This window comes from Gavia stellata, chromosome 8, assembly GCF_030936135.1.
Source record: "Gavia stellata isolate bGavSte3 chromosome 8, bGavSte3.hap2, whole genome shotgun sequence".
NCBI lineage: Eukaryota > Metazoa > Chordata > Aves > Gaviiformes > Gaviidae > Gavia > Gavia stellata.
The window spans coordinates 40,659,365-40,686,846 of NC_082601.1; the positions used below are offsets into that span (position 1 = coordinate 40,659,365).

The window sequence follows — 27,482 nt, forward strand, 5'->3', positions numbered from 1 at the left end:
TTTGTTGGGCAATGCTACCCGCTGGGAATGGCAGCACTGACTGCGTGCTGCTGAAGTGACAGGACAGCCACGGAGAGGCCTCGAGCAAACGCTGGCAGGGCGATGGCCAGGGGTCGTGCTGCAAATCAGCAGGAGCAGGGAGGTGATCGTGCCCCTGTACTTGGCGCTGGTGAGGCCGCACCTCGAATACTGTGTTCAGTTTTGGGCCCCTCACTCCAAGAAGGACATTGAGGTGCTGGAGCGTGTCCAGAGAAGGGCGACGAAGCTGGTGAGGGGTCTGGAGCACAAGTCTGATGAGGAGCGGCTGAGGGAGCTGGGGTTGTTCAGCCTGGAGGAGGGTGAAGGGAGACCTCATTGCTCTCTGCAACTGCCTGAAAGGGGATTGCAGAGAGGTGGGTGCTGGTCTCTTCTCCCAAGTGACAAGCAATAGGACTAGAGGAAATGGCCTCAAGTTGTGCCAGGGGAGGTTCAGACTGGGTATTAGGAAACATTCCTTTACTGAGAGCGTGGTGAGACACTGGAAGAGGCTGCCCAGGGAGGTGGTGGAGTCACCATCACTGGAGGGGTTCAAGGAACGTGTGGACGTGGCACTGCGGGACATGGTTTAGTGGGCATGGTGTGGTTAGTTGATGGTTGGACTTGATGATCTTACAGGTCTTTTCCAACCTTAGTGATTCTGTGATCTGCAAAGCTCTCTACCTGCAAAGCAGCATGGGTTGCTGCTGTCCCACTGCTGCACTTTAACCCTGCTGGGGTGTACAGGGGCACAGCGGAGATTTTAACCAGCGATTTTAAAACCAGCATGTGCTGTCAGTGCTACCTGACAACCACAAACTAGAACGAAAACAAAAAGAACTTTTTTGTAAGGAGTTCCAGGAAATTTGGAGGCCTGTAGGGGACAAAAGTTCTCCCCGTTAATTCCCCTTACAGAGAAAAATAAAAAATAAGTAAAAGGAAGAAAAGCATCATTTTACTATTTGCAAGCTTAATTTTTTACCTCAGACTTGGTAAACGAGCGTTTTGTCTTTGCCCCCGCTCATCGGTCAGCTCTGCGAGAGGATTTTCCGCAGACGACATTCCAGTGAGTATTTCTGCAAAAAATTAATTGTCCTTATTGCACCACCTTTCACTGCAATGAGGTATGGCCTCACCTACCCCTCATTTTTCACCTGCGTACTAAGTTGGGTTTCCTGTCACTAAAGAGGCCCCAGAAAAGCCCACACCACGGCCTGAAAGCGGTCACCCACCCCATCCCCACGGGTCCCGCTGCGCGGGGCCACCACCAGCCGCAGCCCCGACGGGGCGAAGGGGGGACTGCCCTCCAGTACCGCCCCCCGTGGGGGGCACCCCCGCCTCGCCCCAGCGCTGCCGCCCCTTTGCATGCCTTTCCCCCACGCCGGCACGCCGCGCGCATCCACGCGCGTGGCCGCAGGTGCGCGGCACGCGCGGCGGACACAGGTACGCGCACGCCCACGGGTGCGCCGCCCACGCGTGCGCCCCGAAAGGCCCATCTGCGTTCCACGCGCACACGCGCGTTGCACAGAGAACGCTGCCAACGACGGCGCGTCCGCCGCTTCCTGCGGGCGCTGCGCACCCCGCGTGGCGCACCGAAGACACGCGCGCCCCGCACACCCGAGCGCCGCACCGCCGCCCACGCGGCCTGCACGCCCACGCCCCGCTCCCGCACGCGCCGCTTTGCAGGCGCGCTCGCACCCAACCCGCGCGTCCCACGCCCGCCTCAGCACCCCGCCGCCTCCCCTCCACTCCCCGCCCCGTCCGGGCCGGCCCCTCAGGCTCCCGCCCCCCGTGCAGCGGGCGCCCAAATCCGGCCGGGCCGCCGCCGTTCGTTCCTTTCCTCCCCGCCTTCCTGCCTGCCCGCCCGCCGCCGCCAGCGCGCACCCACCGACGGCGCCATGGCCGCCCGCCAGCAGCTCGGTAACGCGGGGGCGGCGAGGCCCCGGCAGCCCGGGGTGGGCTGCGACCGACCGCCCGCTGTGGTGGCGGCAGCGATGACCGGTCGCGGCCGTTGGAGCCGCCGGAGGGGGGGAGTGGAGTGAGGGAGGGGGGTGCTGCCGCCCTCCCGCCGGGCCCCGAAACGGCTGTCGGGCGGGTGGGCCGGAGCCGTGTTTCCCGGCTGTGGGGCTCAGCTAAACAGGGCGGCCCCGGAAGGCGGGGGGCGGCCCGGTGCCGCTCGCCTGGGAGCGGGCCGCCGCCTCCAACCCGGTAGTCCCTGTGCGCTGAGGGGGAGCGTGTGTGTGTGTGTGCGGGCCCTTCGTTGTTTCCGAGCTGGTTATACCTTGGCTTCGGTCCGAGCTGGTCGGCAGCCGCCGCTGTGTGAAAGAGGGGTTTAAACTGCCGCGGGGTCGGGGCGGAGGGGGGGAGAGAAGCGGGAACGGCGGTGAGGGGATGTCCCGCCTGTCGTGCCCTGAGGCAGGAGCGCGAGCGCGGCAGCGCTGCCTCCTCCCGCCGCTGTCTCACCGCGGGGGCTTCTCCCTTGTGCAGGCGGGGAAGCGTCAGGCGCTGGTGGTCAGAGCCTCCCTCCCCTACCCGGTCACCTCGCATGAGGGAAGCCTCCTGAGTTACAGAACTTAGAAAGGCTTCTGTCCTTTAATCCTCTTGTTTTCTTCCTCTGTTCCACTTCTAAAACCAAAATATTTCTGCCCTTCCCTCCTGTTAGCTTTACTCAGCGTCTCTGACAAGACCAGCCTGGTGGAATTTGCAAAGAGTCTGAACGCTCTTGGCCTGGGTTTAATTGCCTCTGGAGGAACAGCCAAATCCCTGAGAGATGCTGGCTTGCCTGTCAGGTACAGACACTTTCCTATGCATCTCCACCAAAACTGCTCCTTTGGGTCCTGAGCTTGCTTAAATTGTTTTCTCCGTCTGTGAGCAAAAATGATTGAAAACTGATTTGAAAGCAAGTCTTCCCTTTCAAAAAGAAAAAACCCACTCCAAAAGCCCCAGAGAGCACCTTCTTGGCCCGAAGTTGGTTGCCTGAGGCCAAAGGGTGTTACTGTGCAGGTCAGTACACAGAGAGATGGCAGGAGCGTTGTGTTGGAGATGGTGCCTTCTCTGCCTCCAGCCAGCTTTCTTCCCCGTGAGACAGTCAGTTGTCTTGAAATCTGTAATCTCTCCCTAGTGCTGCTCTTCACAGCCAGGTGAAGGCTGATCTTTGCCTGGTCCTGGGACAGGACTGATGTGTGTCAGGAATATGTTGAAGCTCACTAGAGATCATTTGTCACAAATAATTTTCCCAGTGTGACAGTCAGCTTTTTCAGACAGAGCCTTTAAGTGCTGTGCATCCACCGTTTGAGGAGCATGTTCAGTCACCAGCTGTTTCGACCCATGATTCTGGGGAAACTTGTTTTAGTTTCTTCCATGCTGTGATTAAAAAAACAGCTCTGGCCAAATAAAAGTTGTTTCCATTACAGTGATGAAAAATCTGTCAATTATTTGGGAGGACAGGTGACTGTGACTCCTTTTTTGCTTCCAGTGAATGCAGCGATAGGCCCCTGGGACACATCAGCATGAATATACACCGCCTCCAGAAGCTCCCTGTCCTCGCTGTTAGGCAGCACTTGGTCACGTCTCTCCGACTTCTTTGCTTGGCTGTGCTATCAGTGAAGCCTGAAGCAAAGGATGGTCACGTTTCCCCTTCCCTCTCCACTTTGTTTATGATGGTAAAGGAACAATAGTCACAGGGAGTGGTGAAACTTTTATTAATGTTTTGGCTAAGCTGGGAAGAAGAGTACTGAGGTATTGCTTCTTTTGAGGATGGTCTTCCATTCTCTCTATAAACCACGTTGACTTGGGATCTGCTTATCTTGGTTATTTCAGTGTATTTGAGAAATAACCATGCTGCTTAGCTGAGTGTGACCCATGAACTTTGTTTCCTTTCATGGGAAAAGCAGTTGTTGCCTCTTTGGCATAGGGGGGGGTTGTAGTGAAATTTATACAATTTTTTGTTTTGGGTCACTTACTAGAAAGCAGTGTCCTTACTGTCTTCTGTAAGATGTACCTTTTGCATAAGATAGAGATGAACATCTCATGAAGAGTGAGGGAGCATTAAACCAACATTTTAGCTCTTTCTACTAATCCTTCTGTACCTTGCAGCATTTTGCTAACTAGTTGACACATGCCAACCATAATAAAAACAGTCAGATTCATCTTAACGTAGAATGCCTCATCTCAGAACTACCTCCCAGCCTTCCGTAGGAAGGGTGCATCCTAGTCTGTCACTCCGCATAGGTTTTTCCTAGCAGTCTAGTAATACGCCTTCCATATGTTGTGTTCTTACTGAGATACAAGATACTGAGGTTTAGAGGAATCACACGTGTTTTTTCTCCAAACTCCTCCTGTCATTGATGGAAAGGTGGTGATTTTTTTTCACAGATGGACCAAAAGAAAGCTAAATTTATTTCCCCTCCTCGCCTCCTTCAAAATTCCTAGGTTTTAAATCTCCTTCCAGTAAAACCAAGATTGCCAGTAGATCTAAACTACTGCCCTGATGGGAATAATAAACATTCAACCTATAGATTGTCAGTATGGCACACCTATTATCATGCTGTGTTTTCTTGTTGAGCAGAGATGTTTCGGACCTGACAGGGTTCCCTGAGATGTTAGGTGGACGTGTGAAAACCCTTCATCCTGCAGTCCATGCTGGTATGTTTCTGCTAATATATTTTCAAAAGAGAAATCCGTGGGCAGTGAGGGTGGGAAGAAGGGGTTGACAGATGTCTTTTTTTTCTTTTTTTTTTTTTTTTTTTTTAAGTGTTGTGTGGAAGAACTGAGTAATGAGAACAGATTTTTCTCTAGCGGTAGAAGGAGAGGTGAAAAGCGCAGGGTGGAGAAGAAGCGCACGGTGGCTGAATTACTACTTCTGTTGCTACACTGGCATCTATGCAGCTAGCAGAGCTTTTCCTCCCCTGGGCTACAAGTAACAGGGCTTCTCTGTAAATGCCTTTGCACATTCTTTGCAGAGTCAGTTACAGAGCTGTTCAGGCAGAGAGCTCCACTGACTTTAACCTGTGGATTAATCTCGTGTGCAGCACGAGGAACACAACAATGTAGTCTTTAGTGGGTAATTTCTGCATGTCTAATCTTCCCGGGCTCCTCTTCAGCAAGGAAGACGTTTGATAATTGGTCAATCTGCACATTAACCTGACTGCTTTTTCATTTCCTGTTACTGTGCTTGAGATCCCTTGAATTGAACCTGTTGCCCATCATATCTGAGGGCTGGAGACAATCTCCTCTGACAGCCTTGAACCCAGGATTGTGCTGTTGCTTACTCTGTGCCAGCCAGTCATCTGCATGTTTCTCTGAGTTCCTAGACCCAAGCCAGCCACCTACGCTGCACAGCCTCTCTTGCTTCCGTTGTTTCATAGGCTTTGTGTGGTGTTGGCTGATGAGTGCCCTTTTCCTTTCCATTAACTCCTTAATGACAGTTCTAGTGTTTTAAGGGTAGCAACTGTGTGCTTATAAAGTACATTTTTGAGGTTGCTCTTCAGCACTTGGAATGCTTTAGGATTTAGCATTGGGGGAAAAAAAAACTGTTAGTATGAAATTTGAACAGCCAAAGAGTCAGTAAAATGGAATAAAGGTAGAGGAGTAGTGGCTGAGGACTGTTGTCTGGACTAGAATCAGAAAGTTTATGATAGAAAGTCTCTGAGGAAAAGGACAGTCTGAAAGAAGATGTTGAATTAAAAAAATCGGCGGTTTAGTTCTTTTTTAATAAAGATGTACTGTTTTTTGTAACTAGGCATCTTGGCTCGCAATATTCCGGAAGATAACGCTGATATGAACAAACAGGATTTCAGCCTTGTAAGGTAAATGTTGGGGGACATGATGCAATTCGTCAGTAATCAAAAATGAACATTGGAGACCAGTCAACACCAGTGAATGGCAGCAGTAGGGATTGTAACATCTGCACACCCAAAAATCTGCTATCTCCTTCCTTCTCCTCATTGGGAGATACTATGTTTTTAAAAATAAAGTTTTTTCTACAGGTGCATCTTCATCACTTGTAGTAAGAGAAAACTAAACCAAGAAATTTACATTGTGGTTTCCCCAGGGAACAGAGGTTTTAATTTCTTCTGGTTGTCTGGGAATTTTGGCACTTTACATTTAGCCAATGTTGGGCCATATTACACTTCTTGCAAAGTTGAATTCAGTGCTTTTGAAGCTGGCGCATCTCCCCTCAGCTTGGCTCTGGGTGTCTGATCAGATGACAATTCTTGATTTTGAAATACTTGCTTAGTAAATATACCCTTTGATATTTGCATAATGTTTACTGAGTTTCAACACATGAATAAAGAGTAGATGTGAAAAGCGGGTCAGGAACACACAGTGTTTGTACAGACACAAAACACACAGATAGCAGACAGAAAGCTTACTTTTTGAGAGCCATCATGAGAGCAAGTGAGCTGCAGCCAGAAATTGAAGTAACACAGTTTGAGGACTAACATGTACCAAAGATTTTTTCTGTTTTTGTTAGAATGTATTTACTCAGTACACTCACACAGGGCAATTTGGGACTATGTTTAACTAATTGGTTTTAACATCTAACTAGAGATTGTGAGTAACCAGTTCTATGTCAGTGGGTAGCTCCTGGTTTAGAAATGAATGACTGAATTGAACATACAAAATTGTAGGTATAGCCAGGATGGGAGGTACAGTTTGACTGTGGTGATTGGGCCAGAATGCATCTTATCAGTTTTTTAAAGTAATTTTAAAAGCTGTGGCTACGATGGATGGATTTCCAGGCTGAATTTGAAAACCTGAAATTTAAAACCACAGGAATCCTCACAGATGGCCCAGCAGTGGTGGCTCTTCAGAGTACATTGCATATTAAAGCAGGCCCTGCTGAATTGCAGGGGGAGTGACACGCCTCTACATCAGTGACTTACAGTGTACTTGCATCCGGAGTAATAATTTGGATTTGGGTTGTCTTAGATAAAGCAGAAGGAGCTGATCCTCAGCAGGAGGGTCTTTGCATAGTGGCATAAAATTTACATACCCAAGTCAAGGTAGGAAGCCTTGGTATTGATTATCTTGATTTCCACAGATAAAAGCATTAGCGGAGTTAAAGTCCACAGATTCCTGATGGTTTGCAAGAGGTCAGGAGCGTGAATGGATTGGGGGGGAGGGGTTATTAGAAATAGAACAGACAACAAAAGACATCGTAAGAAATTTAGAGAGACAGGGAGTTTTGGAAGCTAATCATCCCTTCTGCTTCAGTTCATCACACAGTGTTGAAACACAGGAATATTAAAAGTTGGACACAAGTGTATGCATCACAGTAATTCATTGCCAGTATTGGGCGTGCATTGGGGTTTGATATCTTCATATGTTCAGATCAAGAGAGTGAATTAATTATCTTGGATTAAAAACATTGTTTGTGAAGGTCAAAACAGATACCTCCTTTTACTACAGTTCATGTGGCACTAGTAGGATGGGACAGGACAAGTTATTACTTCATGCTTTCTGGAATACAAACTGTAGCTTCTTCCAGATCAGATCAAGAAACTCATTCCAGTAAGGTCCAGTCTTACCTTGAGAGAAGAAAGTCAATCCTTTCATCTGCTTTCACGTGCCACAGAGGCTTTATGGGATCCAGGCTGTGCACTCAGGTTTCATATGCTGTTGGTATTTTAAAAGTCCAGAAGGTGATATGTAGGTCATTTTCTGTTCTTGGAAAAGCTGTAGAAAATTAGACTGTTTATGCTTTGTTCGCAATTGACCTTGCTCTCGGTGCTTACTCTTACGGAAGTTGGTGGATGCCTATTTTCAGTACTGCTGAGACCCCACTTTGAAGTCCTTTGGAATGGCTCGAGTTGCGCACCAAAATCACTGAACATTTAAACACAGGCCCATGTATTTAAAGAAACTTCTTTTTAACTAGCTTCTGTAAATTGTGGTTCTATCCACTGTAACACTGTTTAATGCACAGAGTTCAGTTAAATTGTATAATGTGTGTACTGTTTCACCATTGGAACATCACTTGGCCTTTGGCTGAACACCATTGACTCTTAAGTGTTTTGGAGGAAGAAGCCTTGGCTACAGGATTTTACGTTGGTCCCTGATCTGAGAGACAAGACTATAAAAACACTGGTAGTATCTTGTGCATTCCGATTGGCCTTTATATTTCTCACTGAGTAACTTTGCTTTTCCCCTCAATTCTCAGAGTCGTAGTGTGTAACCTCTACCCCTTTGTGAAGACTGTATCTTCTCCGGATGTAACTGTACAAGAGGCAGTGGAAAAGATTGATATTGGTAAGTTAAAGGGAGAGCAAACTTATTCTCCAGGCAGACTTGATGGTTCTGGTCTCCAAGTGGTCTCAGGTTTTTTCTTTTTGTTTGGTGGCCTTGCACACCCATAAAGGAAGTCTGTTAGAGAGCGCAAGAGTTGCAGGGAACGTACTGAAAGCGTAGTTGGGTAAACCTCATTGCTTTTAAGCAGACCTACAATTAAAATGACAAATGGCTGTTGTAACAGGCTGGCAAGCCGTGCTGCATAGGTGGGCAAGTCATGCACTGCCCAAAGGAAGAAGGCCGATGTACTGCAGAAGGCTGTGCTAGGAAGGGTCAGGTGGAGCATGCTTCCTACTGAAAAACAGAGAGCAGATAAACCTCTTTTACAGCCTCTGGCAGAGTAATAAAAATAAAAAAATGAGCTTTGGAGGGAAAAAGCTGAACCACTGGAAATGTTTTGGGATTTGCTGAAAACTTCACTGCAGGAAGCTGTTACAAGGAAAGGGGTTGGTCTGCATGTGTGGGAGAGTAGTTTGTACCTGAGTTTGGAAGCATGGATGCCTGTATCATCAGCGGTTTTGCTCTTCCTGCTAGTTATTAACCCCAAAAGGCTTGCCGTTCCTTTACTGCAGCATCTCTGCTTGGCAGCTTGTGAACAGTACAGGCACAGTTTTGTGCCATGAGGTTGGACTGGGATTGAATTTTCTTGCAGTAGTTTAGTCCAAATGATGCCCAGCAGAGCTCTCTATTACATGTTTTATGGAGTAGTACTCACTCTGCATGTAGCAGTGCCAGCCTCTACTTTTCCTTTACAACAGCCTAGTATCTTGTATGATTTAGTGTTGTAATAGCTGTGCAGAGTCAGATTTAAGGGAGAAGCGTGGCATTTTACCTTACACAGAGGACCTGGGCAGGCTTCATTAATATTTGCAGAGAGATTTGGGAACCTCAGTTGCTTGGCAGTGTAGAAGTAAATCTTCCTGTAGACCCCTCCCCAGCCCGGTGTTGCAGAAGATGGTGCTTAAGCGATACGTGGAGACAGCCATCCTCTTCAGGATGTGGCTCTGCTGTTTGAAGGCATTCTTGCCCCAGTTGCTCATTGCAGCCCATGCATGACCCGTTTTCTTGCCCCTGCAGCTCTGCCTGTATCTGCAAAGGCCGATCAATGTACACTTTCACCGGTGGATTGAGTCAAACTCGCCAGCCTTGTGGGTTTTGAAGAGCACTCTTACAGTCCCTTCTCCTTGCTGGAGAGAGGGGGGCACGTTCGTTTGGCACAAATGATTGATTGGCCTCAGATGTGGCTCTTTATTATGCCGTGTCCAGAAGGGAAGTGCTTCATGCCTCCCTCCTTCTTTTGCAGGAGGTGTTGCCTTGCTGCGGGCAGCTGCCAAGAACCATGCTCGCGTGACAGTTGTGTGTGACCCTGCAGACTACTCTGCAGTAGCTAAAGAGATGGCGACATCAAGGGACAAAGACACCTCCATGGAAACCAGGCGTCACCTTGCACTGAAGGTTGGTCGTGTTTGCTTGCAGCGAAGGGCTAGGCCAGACTCATTTGCCTTTTTTTCATTCTCTTCTTTAAACATGAAATCCTTTGTACGTTGATGTTTAGAAATTGGCAGGTGTCCCCCGTTCTCTCCCCAGGCTTTCACCCACACTGCTCAGTACGATGCAGCCATCTCTGACTACTTTAGGAAAGAGTACAGCAAGGGGGTGTCGCAGCTGCCCCTGAGGTACGGCATGAATCCTCACCAGAGTCCTGCACAGCTCTACACGATGAGATCCAAACTGCCCCTGACAGGTGAGGCCTAGGCCATGCTGGCCAAAAGGGAGCTCTGGGATAGCTCAGAAAGGAGGTGATTGGGTATATCTGCTGGTTGTCTTTAAAACTGAAATACCATCTTGTACCTTAGTCCAGGGGATGGCCAGCAGTGCCTTAACAACTACTTTTATTATTGAGTGGCACTAGCTTTGCAATGAAAACGTTGAGCTGTGTGAGACGGAAAAGCTTGTCTGTGGACCCCCACAAGACTTACTGTAGCTCCGTGTTCTCTGTTGGTATAAGATTGTGTGTCCACACTGAAGACACTTGGGGCAGGTTTACGTGGTGCACCTTCTGCTTGACATCACATCCAGATTTTGCAAAGGAAAACCTTGTTATCCTTTTAAGATGCTTTGCTCCTTTCCATTTTCCTTATTTAGTATCTTCCCAATCTTTTTGTGTCACCATTTAATCTGTCTAGAAACCGAGATGTTATTTTCTATGTTTGAATGGGTTTTGTTCTTTTTTCTTTCTTTGATGGTTTTGAGCAGAGGTTTATTACCTTAGTTTTCTAGAATGCTGCTTCTGTTAATGGTGGCAGAGGGAAGGGATACTAGTCTCACTCACAAGAGATTAGGCCAGGTCTGGTGTCTCTCTCTGTCGTTTTACAAGGTTTGCCACTCACCACAGCATTGCTGCAGTGAGGGAAACGGCTGTTTTGGAGAGAAAGAAAGTCTGGCTACTCTTGTTCTTGAGATTTCTTTTAATGTTGGTGAAAACCAGCTCTGCCTTGTGTGCAGGCATTGTCCTGTTGAACAGACAAAGACACTTTGTGTTGCAGAATTTCCTTATTTCAATTCTGGGATCTCGTAGGAAGCTTTTCCACACCTGCACTGGAAGTTGATGTGCTTGCAAGTCTGCCTCCCAGTACGGCAGCAGAACAACACTGTGTTCGCTTGTTCTGGCCATGGACTGTTGCTAAAATGATCTTTTCCTCCTGTCTCCTGAAATGCTCACAGTCCTGCCATGTCAGTACGAGCAGTTCTTCTTGCAGGGCCAGGGCAAAAGGTTTTGAGAGCAGACTTTTGAATGACCTATAGTCTTGGCATGGATTTCTGATGAAGGGACCACATGAAGCATTTAGCTAAAAGCTTGCCCTAAGTTTCATGGCTGTCAGTGGTTCTGTTGACATCGGTTAGAGACAACATGTCCTTAAAGTTTGGCTAGTGCTGGAGTACTTTGTTGAATTAGAGCCATAGTCACTATATGTAATTTATTTACTAGATTTGTAAAGAAATCTACCTCCTAGGGAGCAGGGGATGTGCTGTTTGTGTTCTTCCCTGGCAGCACTGCCTGTGCACCTTGGTCAAAATCAAGCTGTGGTAGGCTTCCTCAGAAAGAGATGGCTCTTGTTCCAAATGGCTGCCAGTTGAAGAACTCAAAGAACATAAGGGGGAACGTTGCTTTTTCGTTCCTTTTCACAAGAGGGGAAGTGCATGGGGACAGCGTGTGTCCTGCTCCAAGGTCGTTTCAGCAGCTTCTGGTAGGGAAGAGAGTTGTATTGGCATCTCCTGAGTCCCAAACCTGTGCATTCCTCACAAGTCACTGAAGCTTTTCAAGGCACTTAACCAGTTGTTGAGGAGCCAGGGTCATTTAACAAGGACAATTTGTAGTGATTTCAATTCTTGGTAGGAGAAATTTCTTCTGCTTGCTCTCCGGACTCTGGAGAGAGGGGTCTGCCTGCTTCAATGTGTCTATTTGCGTGCTCTGTTTGCAGTGGTGAATGGCTCTCCAGGGTTCATCAACCTGTGTGATGCTCTCAATGCCTGGCAGCTGGTGAAGGAACTCAAGCAGGCATTAGGCCTTCCTGCTGCAGCCTCCTTCAAACACGTCAGTCCAGCAGGTAAGGTGGCCTCTTGTTGCCATGCTTTTTTCTCTTTGAACAGACTCTGATTTTTGTCAGGCCCTGCCAGTGAGGTATCTGTGTCCCTCACCCTGGCAGTTTGGGGAGGTCCCGGTGGCAGGGACCAGCGAGAGGTTCTGGTTTGAGTGCCCTGGCTTGTATTTCCCACTAGGTGCTGCTGTTGGAATACCTCTCAGCGAAGAGGAGGCGCAAGTCTGCATGGTGCATGACTTCCACAAGACATTAACGCCCTTAGCATCTGCCTACGCACGAAGCAGAGGTGAGAAGCCCTGGAATACACTAGCATGTCCAAAGAGCTGAGCTTAATTCTCAGCACCTGAGCAGCATGCTTAGCACTTTGCAGGCTCTTCCCTTTGCACCGTACTCCTGCTCTGTAGGGCTTTTTTTCTCCATAAGGATCTGACTGACTGACTAAATGAGCTAACTGCCTATTAAAAATTGCTCTCCAAGGAAGCAGACCTTGTATGTTGTTTCAAAGAAGCTAAAAATATTTTGCATTCTGTTCCTTGATGTAGATAGAAGACCTGTATTTTTTAATTTTGTTATATTTTTAATTAATGTGTGTGTACATATATACACACGCATATAAATCTGTGGGGTTTTGGCTAAAGGATGGATAAACAAATAGCTGTGCTGGTAGCACACTCGGCTTTCTACTGTATATGGGGTGCTCAGGATCTTGGCTGGAAAAGGTTCTGCCTGGTATTTGGTAGGTGATATTATTTTTTTAATGCTTTTGTACTTTAGAGCTCACAAAAAAAGCTAAAAATAAGTAAATAAAAATAGCTTCCTCTGCTTAGCTGAGATACTTTGCTAATTCTTTCATTTTCCGTGGCATTCCTAGAAAACCTGTACAGATTATAGGAAACAAAGCAAACTTACTTGATAAGGGGCATACTGGCTTGGGTTCATTTTTCACCACTTTAGGGACCACCTTTGAACATTGCCCTAGGAAAACCATTGCATGATTGGTAGAAAAACAGATGTTTAGAATGGCAGGGACAGAAGAATTGACCTTGCTAAGTGGTAGAGCATCTGTGATAGGAGTTGAGTGCCATTAATTGTTCACCTTAGCTATGCCATTAAATACAGAGAATATTTATTATAAAAAAAAAAAAAAAAAAAAGAATTGCTGTTGGCTACATTTCTGGGTCTGGTTTCTTGCAGGAAGAGCCAGATGGGAGCATAGGCATCTAAAAGCTTTCCTCTTTTTCTAGCTGTCTCCCATCTAAAATCTTTCTTTATGATCTTTGCTTCTCCTTGTCCTCTTGCCACCATGGCTACAGCAGAGCTGCTTGCGGTAATGGAGGTAGTCATTACAGAGTTAGAGCTTTGACAAATGCAGTGAAGAAGGAAGAGTATCTGAACTATGGGAATATTTAAAGGTGCATGCATTTGAGGTAGGATTTTTCATCCTTGTTGCTTTTATATGGGCTTTTTTTTTTGTGTGTTATTAGCTCTCATGGGAATTGACTGGATTGTAGGAGCAAAGACTTTTCTTTGTATTATGCCGTAGTTGGTTAAGTTACTAAAAAATATGGTTTTGCAGGTGCTGATCGGATGTCTTCTTTTGGTGACTTCATCGCCCTGTCTGATATCTGCGATGTGGCTACTGCCAAGATTATTTCCAGAGAGGTTAGTTAAACAGCAGCAAATAATTTGATTTAAAAAGGCAAATTGCACTAGATGGAGTCATTGGTTTGTAACAGCCATTCTCTTTGAATTTGACCCATTTTACTGAAGACTACTTAGTGGTCCATTTGTGTAATTCGGTGTCCAGAGTGCAGAGTTTACACCTGTCTTTTGATGCATTTTTCCTCCTACCAGTTAAAACTTGACTGTGTGGGAGAGCCTGTGAAATAGCAGTGCTTGAAATGCTGCTTTCCAAGAGATGATTGCAAACCTCTGCCTCCGGAAATGAACTGTGATTACACTGTCACAAATACCTGGTTGAAGGGCTGTAATCAGAACAGTAGAGGACTGGAGAGAGCTGGTGGCCAGCCTCTTGCCCAAGGCAGGAATGTGGGTGTAGATTGCTACCTGCTAGTTGATACAAGTCATGTGTAGGCTCAGCTGCTTTCCAGGCTGCACTTTTAACTTTGCTGGGTTCAGCGTTAACTCCGTAGCTGACTGCATTGCACAAGTCACTAGTTCAAATGTAGAGTTAAACAACTGGGAGTTAATGCTCTACCAAATGCATTCATCCTGTTTATAAGTTGCTTCCATTTTTTTTGAGAGGGGGAAGGCACAATGCAAAGGGCTGTCTTGTATGTTGGAGACTTAATTTCAAACAAATGAAAGAGTGTGTTTGACTGATTTGTGAGGATAATATTTGGCATACTATTACTTTAAAAAAAAAAAGAAAAAAAAAACAAAACACCAACAAACCAAACCCAAAAGAACCCACCCACGTGGTAAGATGAGAATATGGAAGGTGTATATCACTTCATGGCACTGATGAATGTAAACTCTTCTCTGTTTCAGTGCTGCTGTTAACAGCTCTCTTGCCAATATTTTTCATCTCATCAGGAGTGTGTCACTCTTGAAATAAGGATATTTTTTTTCTTAAGCCATGTTTACTGTTAGGGCTGAGAAAAGTGGGGATGTCATGCACGAGCTGTTTTCCCTGGAGGGGGATATTAGTTATTAGTTCCATTCTGCTTAAAGTGATGGTGGGGTATTTTTTACTAACTCCTGCTAAGAGCTTATAGTGCTTTGCTGTTGCCTGTTTCCAGAACTGAAACCAATATTGCAACAGTGCCTTTGGTATTGTATGGTACATATAGACCCCGAGAGGTGTGCCTTCAATGCCGTTCTGGAAATGGCAGGTGGAGTTTTCAGTATTAGCTCCTCTTGGGGTTGTTTTTTTTTTTCCACGTGGAAGCTGAAATCTGTGTGTGTTGCAGGTATCTGATGGTGTGGTAGCTCCTGGCTATGAGGAAGAAGCTCTCAAAATCCTTGCCAAAAAGAAGAATGGTGGTTACTGTGTCCTCCAGGTTTGTACTCCTGCTCCACTATAACCCTCTACTGCTTTTCCTGTATCTGCTTTTGACAGACATTAGTGTCCAAATAGCTGGGGGGCAGTTCCAGGCGCCCCTGCAGTGCATAGAAGTGTTTCCTCTGTGTCTTCAGGGATTCCTGTACGAGCTAGAATTCCACCAGTAGTATTGTGGTCACATTTAGCCTATAGTCCTAGAGCGGAGTATTTTCATAATGTCTTCCTTGGCTTTCAAAGTGATGCAGATTTAAAGTAATTAAATCTATGAACCAGCAAGCATACTTGAAAAAAACAGAATTTCTAGGCTCTCTTTCCACTCTCTGCCAGCTTTCCTCTCACTTTTGCTGAATTTGTTTCCTCCCTGAATTCTTTTTATCTAAGATATAGTGCCTCAATGATATTGTGAGTCTTGGCAGTGAGAAGCACGTGTAGCATATCACTGGGGAAAGCCTTGTCTGGGCAGGTGGTATTTGTAGGGCAGTCTTTAGTACAGTCAGGGATGAAGATAGCAGCACAGGCAGAGTTTGGACCTGGGATGATGCACCTTTACATACTGCAACCAGGATGCTTGTCAGGAAGTATTAGTATAGTGTGTTCAAGTCAGTGTCAGCTTGCCTTCCTAGTTCCCACATTGATTGTTGGGACTTCAAAATCATCCAGTTCTGGTGAACATGACTAACGGATTACATAATGCTGTCAGAGCAGCCAAACAGGTTCTATTTCTGCCTGACTCTGAGAGACAAATGAGCAGAGAACTTTATGATAACATTAAAAAAAGAAAATCCAAGGCTTAGCTGAAGTTGCAGTCGTAGTGTTACTACCAGGGGAGCTGCAGAAGATGGCTCAGGAGCTTCAGGCAAGAGCGAATGAAATTGCAGACAATCTTGGCAGCTGATTATCTCCTGAATTGAATTAGCTTTGCCAGGATGAAGTCGTATTGGTTAAGCGTGTATCTTCAGGGCCTGTCTGCAGAGGGATGCTAAGGAAAGTTGATCTGAACAAATTTAAATGGATTGGGAAACCCTATAAAATGTGTGCACACTCCTATTTAGAGCTGGTAGCCTTAATCCGCTTTACTTCATGTCTCAATAACCTGAAATGGGGGTACCAAAATTCTAAATAAGCCTATGCATGGGTAGACCTGAATGCAGTTTAACAGTTCTGTTTAACTTTACTCCTCATGCTGGTGTAAATTAACTCTGCTGCGTGCTTGTTTGGAAATGTGCCCCAAGAGAGTGCATCTCTGGAAATGATCGTGTTCACTGTTTTCTTTAATGTCGAAGAGGGTTGGGAGTTGTACCTTGAGGCACGTATGAAGCAAGTCAAAATATTTCTGCCTTCCTGTAGAAGACTGGAAGACTCTCTGTGTGTGGATGTTTTTCCCTTTCTGTGAAAGACTAGACGACTTTGTAGATTTTCGTGGCTCGCAACATGGGTGTTTGTATAGAAGCATCTATACATCATTACCTGTCTTAGCCTTGTAAATATCACTTCGTGCTGTTGAGACCTTGCTGCTCCAGTTAATTCTCATTATTTCTGATGATTTGACATTGCTTTCTATAAACAGTTCACTTCTTTTGGATTCTTTAGATAATGTGTTTCAACCTAAGATATTGCTGGATGTTGGCTTTGAAGAGCTTTAAGAATGTTTTATTGGCCTATCCTTTGGCTTTTAGATGGATCCTCATTATGAGCCAGATGATAATGAGATTCGGACCCTCTATGGATTGCATCTCATGCAGAAGAGGAACAATGCAGTCATCGACCGGTCATTGTTCAAGAACATTGTTACAAAGAATAAAAACGTAAGTGTCAGAAGGTAAATGAGGTTAAGACTGGTGGAATGAATGGATGTGCTTTCATCAAGGAAGTCATCACTCTTCTATTTTAAGAGCTCTTGCTATATTTTAATGAGATTTAACTGGCTTTCAACAAAACAATGCAGCAAACTTTCTGGACCAAATATACTTGGGTAAATCAGGGTAGTCTGCCTTTGTTTTGAGTCCTTGCATAAATAAGAGGAGCTGGACATTGCCCTTTATCTCCAACTACCAAAATATTTGTATTTCTTATAAATTAAGAAGCCATCTTGTGTATTTTCTTACAGTGAGACAGCCATGTGCTAAGGATCCATTGTGATCTCATGCTGAGTCACTGTTTACTTCTCCCTTTTGTGTACAGTGTCTTGTATAAACTCTGGCCCTGCTGGTATTGCTCATCATTTATAGTTCACCTCATCAGAAAGTTGTCAGTTATTTTTTTTGTCTCTGATCTTGTTCTCATTAAAAATCAGATGTTAATGAGCATGTGATTAGTCATGGGCTCAGAAGCAAGTTCGGACATTGAGGTAATAAAAATAATTTTAATAAATCAGTAGTGGAAAAGACTTAATGCAGATATTGGGAGCTATTATTAGTATTGTGGTCCTGCGCATACTTAGGCACGTGCTTAGATTTTTCGCCTATAAGCACACCTGATGACAGTAAGCAGCTACAGAAGACTTTGCAGGCTTAGGGCCAGTGATAGAGCCCTCTTGACCTGGTAAGACTGAGTCTTATCCCCGCGAGCTAAGAGATTAGCTGCCAAACCAATCATTTACAGCTTTTAATCTAAACAAAGTTTGCTGGTAATTGAACAAAACAGGATATATTAGTTATCTTGTTTTCCCCCTTTATGATAGGGTACTTGTGATGGCTTTAGGGGTTTGCAGATCACTAGCCAGTTGGCTAGTCATGGTTGTTAGGGTGGGCCATTGACAATGATGTTTTGTTTCAGCTGCCTGAGTCTGCTGTCCGAGACCTGATTGTTGCCAGCATCGCTGTCAAATACACCCAGTCCAATTCGGTTTGCTACGCCAAGGATGGGCAGGTAACCAAATCGGATGGCTCTGTGGAGCGTGCTTTCACAGCCAAGCTGGTCAGAGAGTGCTTTTGTCAGGCATAAGTTTTAAAATCATTTAGCATACAGGAAGCTATTAAACAGGTACAAGCAAACTGCCCTCAACAGTGCCATGCAGAACAGTAGCTAAACCCGTGTTTCTCAAGAGGCTGCTTCAAAACCTCGGTGTAATGTTTTCATGGTAATGACAGGTCTGGCTCTTTCAATGATAGGGTTGGAAAAGCTCTTACGTGCTTCTGTAAGTTTGGCCTTGAGTCACTTCTTTCCAACTACTCTGTGCTTTTGTATCATTTTTTGAGGGCATGTACATATGTTTGGAGTCTGTATAGAGCCTTAGGAAATGACAGTAGTTTTCATAGCTGGATTCTGACTGTCCAAATGGTTGCTGGTTTTATTTTCACTTTTTATATGAGAAAGATGGGATGTGCTTTCTTTTTTCCCCTTTGGGGCATTAGAAATCTTCTGTTCTCCCTGATTTTTTTATTTTTTTTTTTAAAAGCTTATGATGGATGTGGGGATTTATAGGGGCATTATCAAATTTGTAGTTGAGATATGAATCTTGAATTTAAAAAAATCCTTCCTTTCCAAGTTATCACTAGGTGTTCAGCTTAAATCAGTTATCCAAAAGTTGTTGTAAATGTATTAAAATTTGTATGTTTGCCCAGCAGCTCATTCTCATAATGCTGCTGTTTAGCTGTTTCTCTGCTCTCCATGGTAACTTTTCCATAGGCCTGGATTATTTAAAAAGAAAAATAAAGAAGAAAAAGACGAAGTTTTTGATCTCGAGCTTTGGTACCTCATAAATCAGCAAAATGGATCAAACGGTGTACCCTACAGGTACAGGCTGTGAATGAACTCCAATGCTGTCCTTTTTGCATTGGTACTCATCTGCATTTGTCAGATTGTTGTTACAGCCTGAAAACATTGCAGTGCCGTCTCTCAGTACTTGCTGGGGTCGTGTGCTGTATAGTTCTTGAAAACATGTCTCTGGAGATCTGGCATTTTTCTTTTCTTCAGCTTTGTTGGTTTTTTTTTTCCTTGCTTTTAAATGGTTCTCTGTACTCAAGAGTGTTAGTTCTCATAGCCCCAGAACAAAGGTGTCACTATCTTTGCTCCTTTTCCCTTATTACAGCAACAATTTCCCCAGTGCTTTTGCAAGTCTGGACTTAACGTGGTGCTGCAGATGTTTCTGAAATGTGTGTGGTAATGCATGTACCATATGGAAGGGAGAAGGCAGGAGGGAGGAGTGAAAAGCAGTGTGGGCAGGCAGGGTTTTAACTAGCCTGGCTTCAATGATGTTTTGCATATTTGCAGGCATATATTTTAATCAAATACAAATGTGCGTTGTCTTGGTTTGTGGTACATGTGACAGGGAAGGCCAAGATCAGAGGCCTGTGTACTGCACTAAGAAACGAGAGACTTTTTTAACAGTAAAGGTCAGCAGCCATTACAATCACTTACTCAAGGAGGTGGTGAATCTGCGTTGGGGGTCTTCAAATCAAAGCTTAACGTCTTCCTTAAGAGACTCATTACAGTCCAAATGTGGACACAGCAGTGTGGCATACTATGCGTAGACGGCGGAGCTCACAGAGGAGCTCCCTTCTGGTTTTAAAATCTCTAATAAGCTTCCTGAGACTGTTAAGTATTGAGACCATTGTTCTTAAGGTACCGATAGGAAAAGAAAGAAGGTCCACTGAAAACCAGTCTTACTAAGATAGTGGTTAGCTCAGATTCTTGGTGATGCTGTGCAGAACTAACTACTGTTCATATCACCTACCAAGACACACCATCATATGTGTACAGAAGTATTAGGGTGCAAACCAAAAAATAGCACAAACCAAGAACCAGGGATGGAAAGTAACTTCCAAACTGTTCCACGTAAAATGCTTTTCCAGGATCTGACTTGTTTTGAGTTATATGAGCCAAGCCTGGGAAGTCCAGCTTTCTTTCAGTTCCATTGCTTTTGGTTTTCCAGGGGTTACTTCAGCCCCACAGCATCCCCGTTGCCTAGCAAAACTCTTGTGTAGAAGCTTGGCTTCATTGGGTTCGTGAGTGGATTGGCTGCTCCAGCAAGGGCTGGTGCTTGTGTTAATAAGTTCTAGGAAAGCATAGAGTGGGAGGAAGCATTTATGGACTTGAGTGTCACTTAATTTGCAGGAAGCCAGCTGCCACTAATTGCAATAAACACTTCCACTTGTTTTGTTTAACTTTCAGCACCGGTGGAGCCAGTCTGTAACATGTTGATTTACACTTTCTTTAATGATACCATAATGTTTTAAATAAGCAATTTTAAATTATTCTCTTTCTTTCTTTATTCTCTGCACAGTAGGATAAACCAAACCTGTTAATCTACCTTGCTGTTTTCCACCAATGGTGCAGGTGTTTGTCAGTTACTTCACAATTGGGAAGACAAACAAACACTGAAGTCCATTATTTGATTTTTATAATTCCAAATGTATTTAGCGTTTCTCTTTTCACTCATTGTTCAGGGTAAATCTGAGTAAATCCAGACCAATCTGGATCATTTTGCAAGGATCCTTTGGGCATTATCCATCTTGTTCACTCTGTGCTTTTGCACAGTGTACCAGCTATGGGGTGTGTTTGGCTCTCCTGCAAGCCAAAGTGTTCTGGTTCTCAATTTTCACCCAAGCTTTTTTTTATTAAGTGATTTTTCTACTCACCCTGTATTACTCTCTCCTTTCACTCCTCACACTCAGTAGGCTCTGCTTAAGTACTTTTTGATTCGCAGGAGATTAAACTCTGAAAGAAACATAGTTAATTTTTGTGTAGAAAATAGGCAGAAAATAGAGGGGGAAGGATTCCTTTATGGAGGATTTTGAGGCTTCAGCTGTGTTTTCATATGGAGAGAGCCAACATTTGAGGAAGGGAGAGATGAGGTGTAGAAGAAGGATAAGAGGGAGAAACACAAAGTGAAAAGTGGAGAGAATAGGTACATTCAGACAGGCCATTGTGAAGAGGGATTCAGGTACAAGTCTATAGTTTGCATTAAGCAGAAGCTCAACCTTCTGAATTCTCCTCTATAGACCAGAAATTCCAGGCCAGACTGAAGAAATCTGCCCCAGCAATATTGCATCAAAACACATTTTTCTACAAAAAAGGATTTTGCTTTCCCTGGATCAGCATTTTCCAATGAAGTGCATCTTACCAGCGTGTTCATCCCAGGCTGTTACTGTGAGCTTCCTTCTAGAACAATGTGGGCTCATCTGGAGGAGGCACAGAGAAGCAGCTTTTATATTCTCTTGCTCATTAAGCCATTATAAAAACTTCCTTGTGTTGCAGATAACGGCTCTGTAGATTTGGGGATGCCTGTGAAGAGTTTACAGGACGCATCATTTTGTTTAACTGAAGTACAAAGTTTCTGCCATTTCGCAGTTGTTGAATATACGAGCCAAAGTTCAGTTATGCACCTTTTGCCAAAACTTAAGTCACAAAAACCCATAAAATATTTTGGGTAGCTCATAGAGAAAAGGAAAATGCTCTTTTTGGGAAGGGTGCTTGGGTGCTGACAGGTAGGAGAGCTTGATTTCTAATGTGTGCCCATGAAGAAGCTGTGTACATTTGGGGCTGCATTGGCCTGGAAACACTTTCTCCAGTACCGCTGCCCTTGCCGGCTGAAGGCCAGGGCTTGCAGCAGACTAGCCAGTTCCATCACAGGAGCGCGAGGCCTCAGCTCACAACTACGTGATGAAGATGAGGCACCATTCTGGCTGGGAAAGGGCAGAGAGGACATTGCACTTCTGGCACGTGACATCACATTTTGTTAGAAACTTGGGAATGTTTTGTGGTATTTTGGCCCCTGCTACGGGCAGTCTGTCCAGTACTCTCCACCATCTGCATCCCCAGCTAAAAATTTCTGCCTTAGCCTAGCCTGGCTTGCTAGGCCCACTCTCAAGGGCTGAGTGACGGTTAATGGTGTGCAGTGTATGACTATTTTAAGCCCTTCCTTTGTCCAGGGAGAGAGGAAAAACCTCTGTGGAAGAGACAAGATACCTACACGCAGCTGGTGTTGAGCTCCCTTGAGGTGCAGGGTGTCCCCTGCAAGTTTGAAGGTTAAACAGGGTGGATGTGAGAACAGAAGTTGGACATCAGGAGTGGTTGTGAGGGGGAAGGTGTCACCAAGCCATAAGAAACTTGGCATCTATTTAGTATTTATGATAATACTGATATCCTTGTAGGTTTATTAAGCACTGATGAATTCAGTTATAGCTGAGCACATGGTATTAGATAGCAGCCCAAGTCTTTCATTTGCTCCTTGGGGGAATAGTATCCAGCAGCATGTTTTATGGTTCTGGTAAGAGGTGAAGTCACTGTGTCTTGATGAATGAGAAGGCAAATGATTCATTCCTTTGAGAGCAGCTTTTGACTTACAGCTTTACCATCTGTTTCGGTCTGAGCTGGAAACTCTGAGGCATTGGCCAGAACCGCTAGCCTCAACACAGCGTCCCTGGAGCAGTCCCCCATGCGAACAGTCTGGTGAACAGTTCAGCTGTGGCTTCATAGGAGGAGGAAATTATGGGAGAGAGACTTGTTTTCCGTCAGATCTCTGGTTTGAAATGGCAGGAGCTCTCTTTGGAAAGCAGGACCCACGAGAAGTTAGCAGCCTGAGTTTGACAGCCATGGTGGCTGGGTCTGGCCTTGGTGTGCCTGGCATACTGTCATGGCAGAGGCAAAGCTGAGGGACAGCAGACAGCCTGGAGCCCAAGAGACCTTGGCTCAGTCCTTCGCGCTTGCCAGGTGTGACTGCAGGCCGACCATATCTGCAGGGGTTGTTCTGCCAGCATCCAGTAACCAAGATGTCTCCAGCCACACTCAACTTTCAGTGGTGTCAGCACCTAAGAGCTGCCTTTGTCTCCAGGGTGAGTTTGCAGCAGCCCAGACGGGACAGAAGAGCTTGTTTGCGTTGTGCATTGAACTGTGACAAATGGCTTGCAGGGTTACCTGACCACCAGACTCCAAAGGGTCCCTACCTATTTTAATGTACAGTGCACCTGAAAAAATTGACAGAGGTTGAGTATGTCTGATGAGAGCTCCAAAGAAAGTGGTCTGATAAAAGCGAATGGAAACTGCACAAATACCGTATTTCCATAGCAGCTTCCTTGAGTTAAAAAAAAATTACCTTTTGGATTTTGCTTCCGGAAGCACTAGGTCTGTTTGATATCAAGCACAAGTGCTATTAAATAAGGTTAGCAGCAGCTATTTTAAAAATCCTGGACTCTCTGGCAAATGGCAGAGTAGGAAATGTGTTGCTAGCTCCAGGGCCTTGATAATTCATGCGATGCAATGGTCTTACTGCCCAGCTTTCCTGACTGAGCAGTGGATTTACTTTCTTACCAGCCTTGACAGACTGCCCTGTGATCCACCACATACCACAGTTGATCTGTTTCGGCTGTTTATGCCTGGCCCAGCAGGAAAGGTGATGATGGTGTTTGGGGGACCGGGGCTCAGACTTCAATCCTCTAACTGAAGTGCCCTTTTCAAGAACAGGAAGGCAGCCTACCATCTCTTAGCACTCACATTTGTTTCAACAACCAACAGGATTTTGCTTTGCCTTAAACAAAAGCCATAATTGTATCGCTCTCCTGAGGTTAACGGTTTGACTCTGATGGCTGGGGCTGTGTTATTTAGAAGAATGAAAGAACGCAGTGTCCTCGGAGTGGACAGCTCAGCAGAGCTGTGGAAGTTAGCAGTGCAGAGCTGACCCTTTAACCAATTTACAGGATTGGGGATGCAGGTATTTTCAAAGTTTTCCTCTCTAATTATGTACACTCTTTCTCTGCTTCAGTGAGGAGCAGCTAATTTGTGGGAGGTCTTTCCTAATTGCTTGGCTGGAATGCAGCTCTGATTGCGATCTCTGTGCAGCGAGGTGTGATTGTGCTTTCTATCTATATGCTTCAGGTCATAGGTATTGGAGCCGGCCAGCAGTCTCGGATCCACTGCACGCGTCTGGCTGGGGACAAGGCGAACAACTGGTGGCTCCGGCACCACCCACGTGTGCTCTCCATGAAGTTCAAAGCGGGTGTGAAGAGAGCAGAGATCTCCAACGCCATTGATCAATATGTCACTGGGACCATTGGTGAGGTAAGGGCTGGCTGAAGGGTTTCCCTGGAGAGTCCAGCTTCTAAAGTCTTTACGTAGTACTTAAGCCTGGCTTGAGTTCTGTGCGTGGGTGTCAGTAATAGATGATCCCAAAGAGCTGGGGGATCAAGTGGCTGGAGCCCAGGACGGTGACTTCCCCAAGGTCACGTAATCGCCCAGTGGTAGAGTGTCCTGATTTGCCCCTCTGATGCTGCACCCACTGCCCCAGGTGCTGGAACCTGCCCTGCGCTTTGGTGTGCACTTGTTTTTTTCGGATAGTTCTCCCCAGCAGTAAGGAAGGGTTAAAGCTACAGTTAATGTTTCAACTCTCACTGCCCTGTCAGGGCAGCTGTCCTTCCCTTCTCGCATGGTGCCGCTTGCTTGTGTGGCATTTTGGATTCTCAGAATCCCTCTGACCTCCCTGTTACAAGAAATAGTGAGACAAGAAAATAGTATGTCCTTTTTAAGTATCACAAGCCAAGAGCTGGAGTGGGGACCTTGTGAATCATCTCTGTGAGCAGTTGCTTGTTTTAGGGGGTAAGAACTGGAGCAGTTGCTGTTTCAGAAGGTGAATCATAAAGCAAGCTGCTGTTTGTCATGTGTTAAGTCATCTACCAGATCATGTTTGTGTGTGCTGGCATTTACACAGAGCACCATATTGCAGGCAGGCTAAGCAGAGCATCTTGGAATTAAAGGGAGTGAGAAGGAATCCCTCAAGCCCTGGGGTGAGGAGGTGGAAGGAGTTAAAAGAACACAAAAAGAGCTGAAGGTGGTAATGTGTTCCCACCACCACTGGGATTTTAAAATCCCTGGTATGAAGCTCCCAGCAGCAGAGCTGTGGGAGCAGAAAGCGCGGCTGAGCTGAGTGTCAGAGGGATGCAGTCATCACTCGTGCATCCCTGGCAGGAGACTGCCAGGAGCCCGTGCTTTGGGGCTGAGCTGGCTCTTTTTCTTCTCGCAGGATGAAGACCTGGTGAAATGGCAGGCAATGTTTGAAGAGGTGCCTGCGCAGTTAACGGAGGCAGAGAAGAAACAGTGGATTGCCAGGCTGACTGCTGTCTCCCTCAGCTCTGATGCGTTCTTCCCTTTTAGGGATAACGTCGACAGAGCTAAACGGGTAAGGTCATGGCAGGGCTAGGATGTCAGGGTAACTCCAAGGAAACGTCTGCGCAGCCTGGGCTTTTCGTTTCAATTTTGTGCAGGCTGTTGAGGAATGTCTCTGCTCTGCGCTGCTGGCTGGAAGAGTGCATCCTGGGAAAGATGTTTCTCACTGTTACTGGTCTCCCAGGGATAGTAATTATCCAGCCATTACTCAGTTTGTTGATTAGAGGATTAAAGTTTATTAAACTGTTTAAGAATATCAAGACAAGGCCTATTGCTTCCAGAGGAACCATTTTACTCTTGTTTCTGAGCTGTGGAGAGAACTGAGTGCTCACATGAGAACTCCCCTGTGAACGGCTTTGGGCAATGGAAGCCTTTGTTCAGCGCTTAATATCGTGGGATGTGGATGAAGGACTGGGGCTGCCAGCTCCTTTTCAGGGGGATTTTGGTTTTCCATCCTCTAATCCTTCCACTTCTCTCTGTCTTTGTTCAGAGCGGAGTGCAGTTCATCGCTGCCCCATCTGGCTCGGCTGCTGACGAGGTTGTGATCGAAGCTTGCAATGAGCTGGGGATAACTCTCATTCACACCAATCTTCGGCTGTTTCATCACTGAGTTTGCCGTGGGCTGTTGTGGTCCCTCTTTGGTCACAGTTTCACCAGCAGCAGTGACTGGAATATCACCTGCTTAATTGGGAGGCACCTGCAGTCTGTGCTTAGCAAGTGTTTGTAATATCTGTAAATGAGATCTTTCCCTGTGTTAACAGAGAATGAAGGTGCAAGAAGTTGGCCTCCAATGTAGAAAATAAGTCTCTTTTGCAAATAAACATACGGTTCTTAGCTATGTGGAGTCTGTAGTCTTTGTGTCATCCAAATACTGTGTCCTCAGGAAAAAGATTTATTTTTATGAGGTAAACTTCATGGTCCAGACTTTACTAATTCATTAGAAGGCCTATGGAATGGTGTGAAAGCCTGGCTTATGCCCAACTTCTTAATGAACTGATAAAAATCTGTGTTGTAAACTGAACTGAGCTGCTTTTTTTTATTTTTCCTTTGAGTCAGCGGGTAGTTTCCTCCAGGCCCTTCTAATCCATTATCCTCTTCCCCGTGAGGAAAGGGGAGAGCGAGTCCTTTGTGCAAGGCAATCTCAGGTTGGGTGCTCTGAATCCTGCCCTTACCCTGTGCTTTGGGCTGAGAGGCAGTAGATTGCTTTTTCCAAGGTAAAAGACTCATTCCTTCGAGTTTGACGTGCTTGTTCTCATTCTCATGCAGGGAGTTCAACGCAGAGTTCATGGGCAGGCATCTGGGAAGCGTCTTGCCTGAAGCCACTTCCCTTCTCCATTGTGCGCGATTTTCATTAAGCAGATTTGAACTCTGATTAGAAAAACAAAGTGAAAATCTGGAGCACAGTGAGATGAATGAAGTAACAGCCCAGACACGTTTTTTGCTGGCAGTCACTGTGACCATTTCAAAGGGATTTTTTTTCGGTTCCATTTTATGAAATCTGTTCAGTTTTGGCAAGGAACGGTCCACAGTTTTGCAATAAACACTTCTGTCGCGGCTCTGATCTCAGCTGGTATGGAGCAGAAAGTCTGCATGTGTTCCTCTTGCTGGTGAGGGGAAATTTGGGTTGTGTTCCTGGCTCTGCTGCTGCTTTGTCATGACTGCAGGCATGTATTTTATTTTACCTGACTGCCCATTTGATCCAGTTCGAACTGAGCAAGGCGAAGGCACTTCCTGGGGGATGCGAGCGATTTAAGAGTTCATAATCCATGTGCTGGTTTTACCTTAACGCGCTCATTCCGTCCACTCTGTGTACATGTGCTCCCCTTGCTTCCTTGTGTCTTAGGGCTCTGGGCACTGCCCAGGAATTCTGTGTGCCCAGCGCTACCCTTGCTCTGGCCTGAAAGGGAGCAGTCTCCTCGCTTTTCTGATCTCTACAGTAGATTATTTTTTTCTTTCCTGGTCTCTACAGAGGATTATTTCCAAGTGGCTGGATTAAGCAGGACAGGGCAGAGAGGATTCTACTTTTTGGGCCCAGTAGTCCAATTGCTTACTGACTTGCCTGCTGGCTGTGCTAACCCTGGCCCTGGCCCATCAGCCTGCTTTCTGTGCCATTGCTTCTCATGGATTGTCAGTGTTTGGAGTCTCGCCTGTTTTTATTAATTTATACTTTAAAAGTTGGGGTTTGGACTTGCTTTCTTCCACTGCTCTTCCATTCCTCACATGTCTTTTTTTGCCACGCTGTTTTGACCGTAGCTGGTACATGCCATGCTGTGGGGTCCTCTTGGGAATCTGGTAGCCTGTTCTTTACCTGCATCTTCTAAAGTGTTGGCTAAAACAGAAGACTGGTAATCAGCATCTGGTGGCTCCAGTTCTCCTGTTCCTGCTTGTAATTTACCCTTTGTTTGCTGTCCTGGGGGCACTGTTTAACCTACTGGTGGAAGTTAATAGGT

General features: G+C 45.7%; 1 protein-coding gene across 1 annotated transcript; it reads left to right on the plus strand.

Moving 5' to 3' along the window:
- The first annotated feature begins 1,898 nt into the window (after positions 1-1,898).
- ATIC (5-aminoimidazole-4-carboxamide ribonucleotide formyltransferase/IMP cyclohydrolase) lies at positions 1,899-25,870 on the plus strand. The gene is made up of 16 exons (XM_059820322.1): positions 1,899-1,935; positions 2,678-2,804; positions 4,583-4,659; positions 5,756-5,822; positions 8,180-8,268; positions 9,611-9,762; positions 9,895-10,051; positions 11,790-11,915; positions 12,088-12,195; positions 13,486-13,571; positions 14,843-14,932; positions 16,611-16,739; positions 17,710-17,802; positions 23,749-23,931; positions 24,890-25,045; positions 25,523-25,870. The coding sequence occupies exons 1-16, from the start codon at positions 1,914-1,916 to the stop codon at positions 25,640-25,642; spliced, it is 1,782 nt and encodes a 593-aa protein (XP_059676305.1). The 5' UTR covers positions 1,899-1,913; the 3' UTR covers positions 25,643-25,870.
- Positions 25,871-27,482: the final 1,612 nt, after the last annotated feature.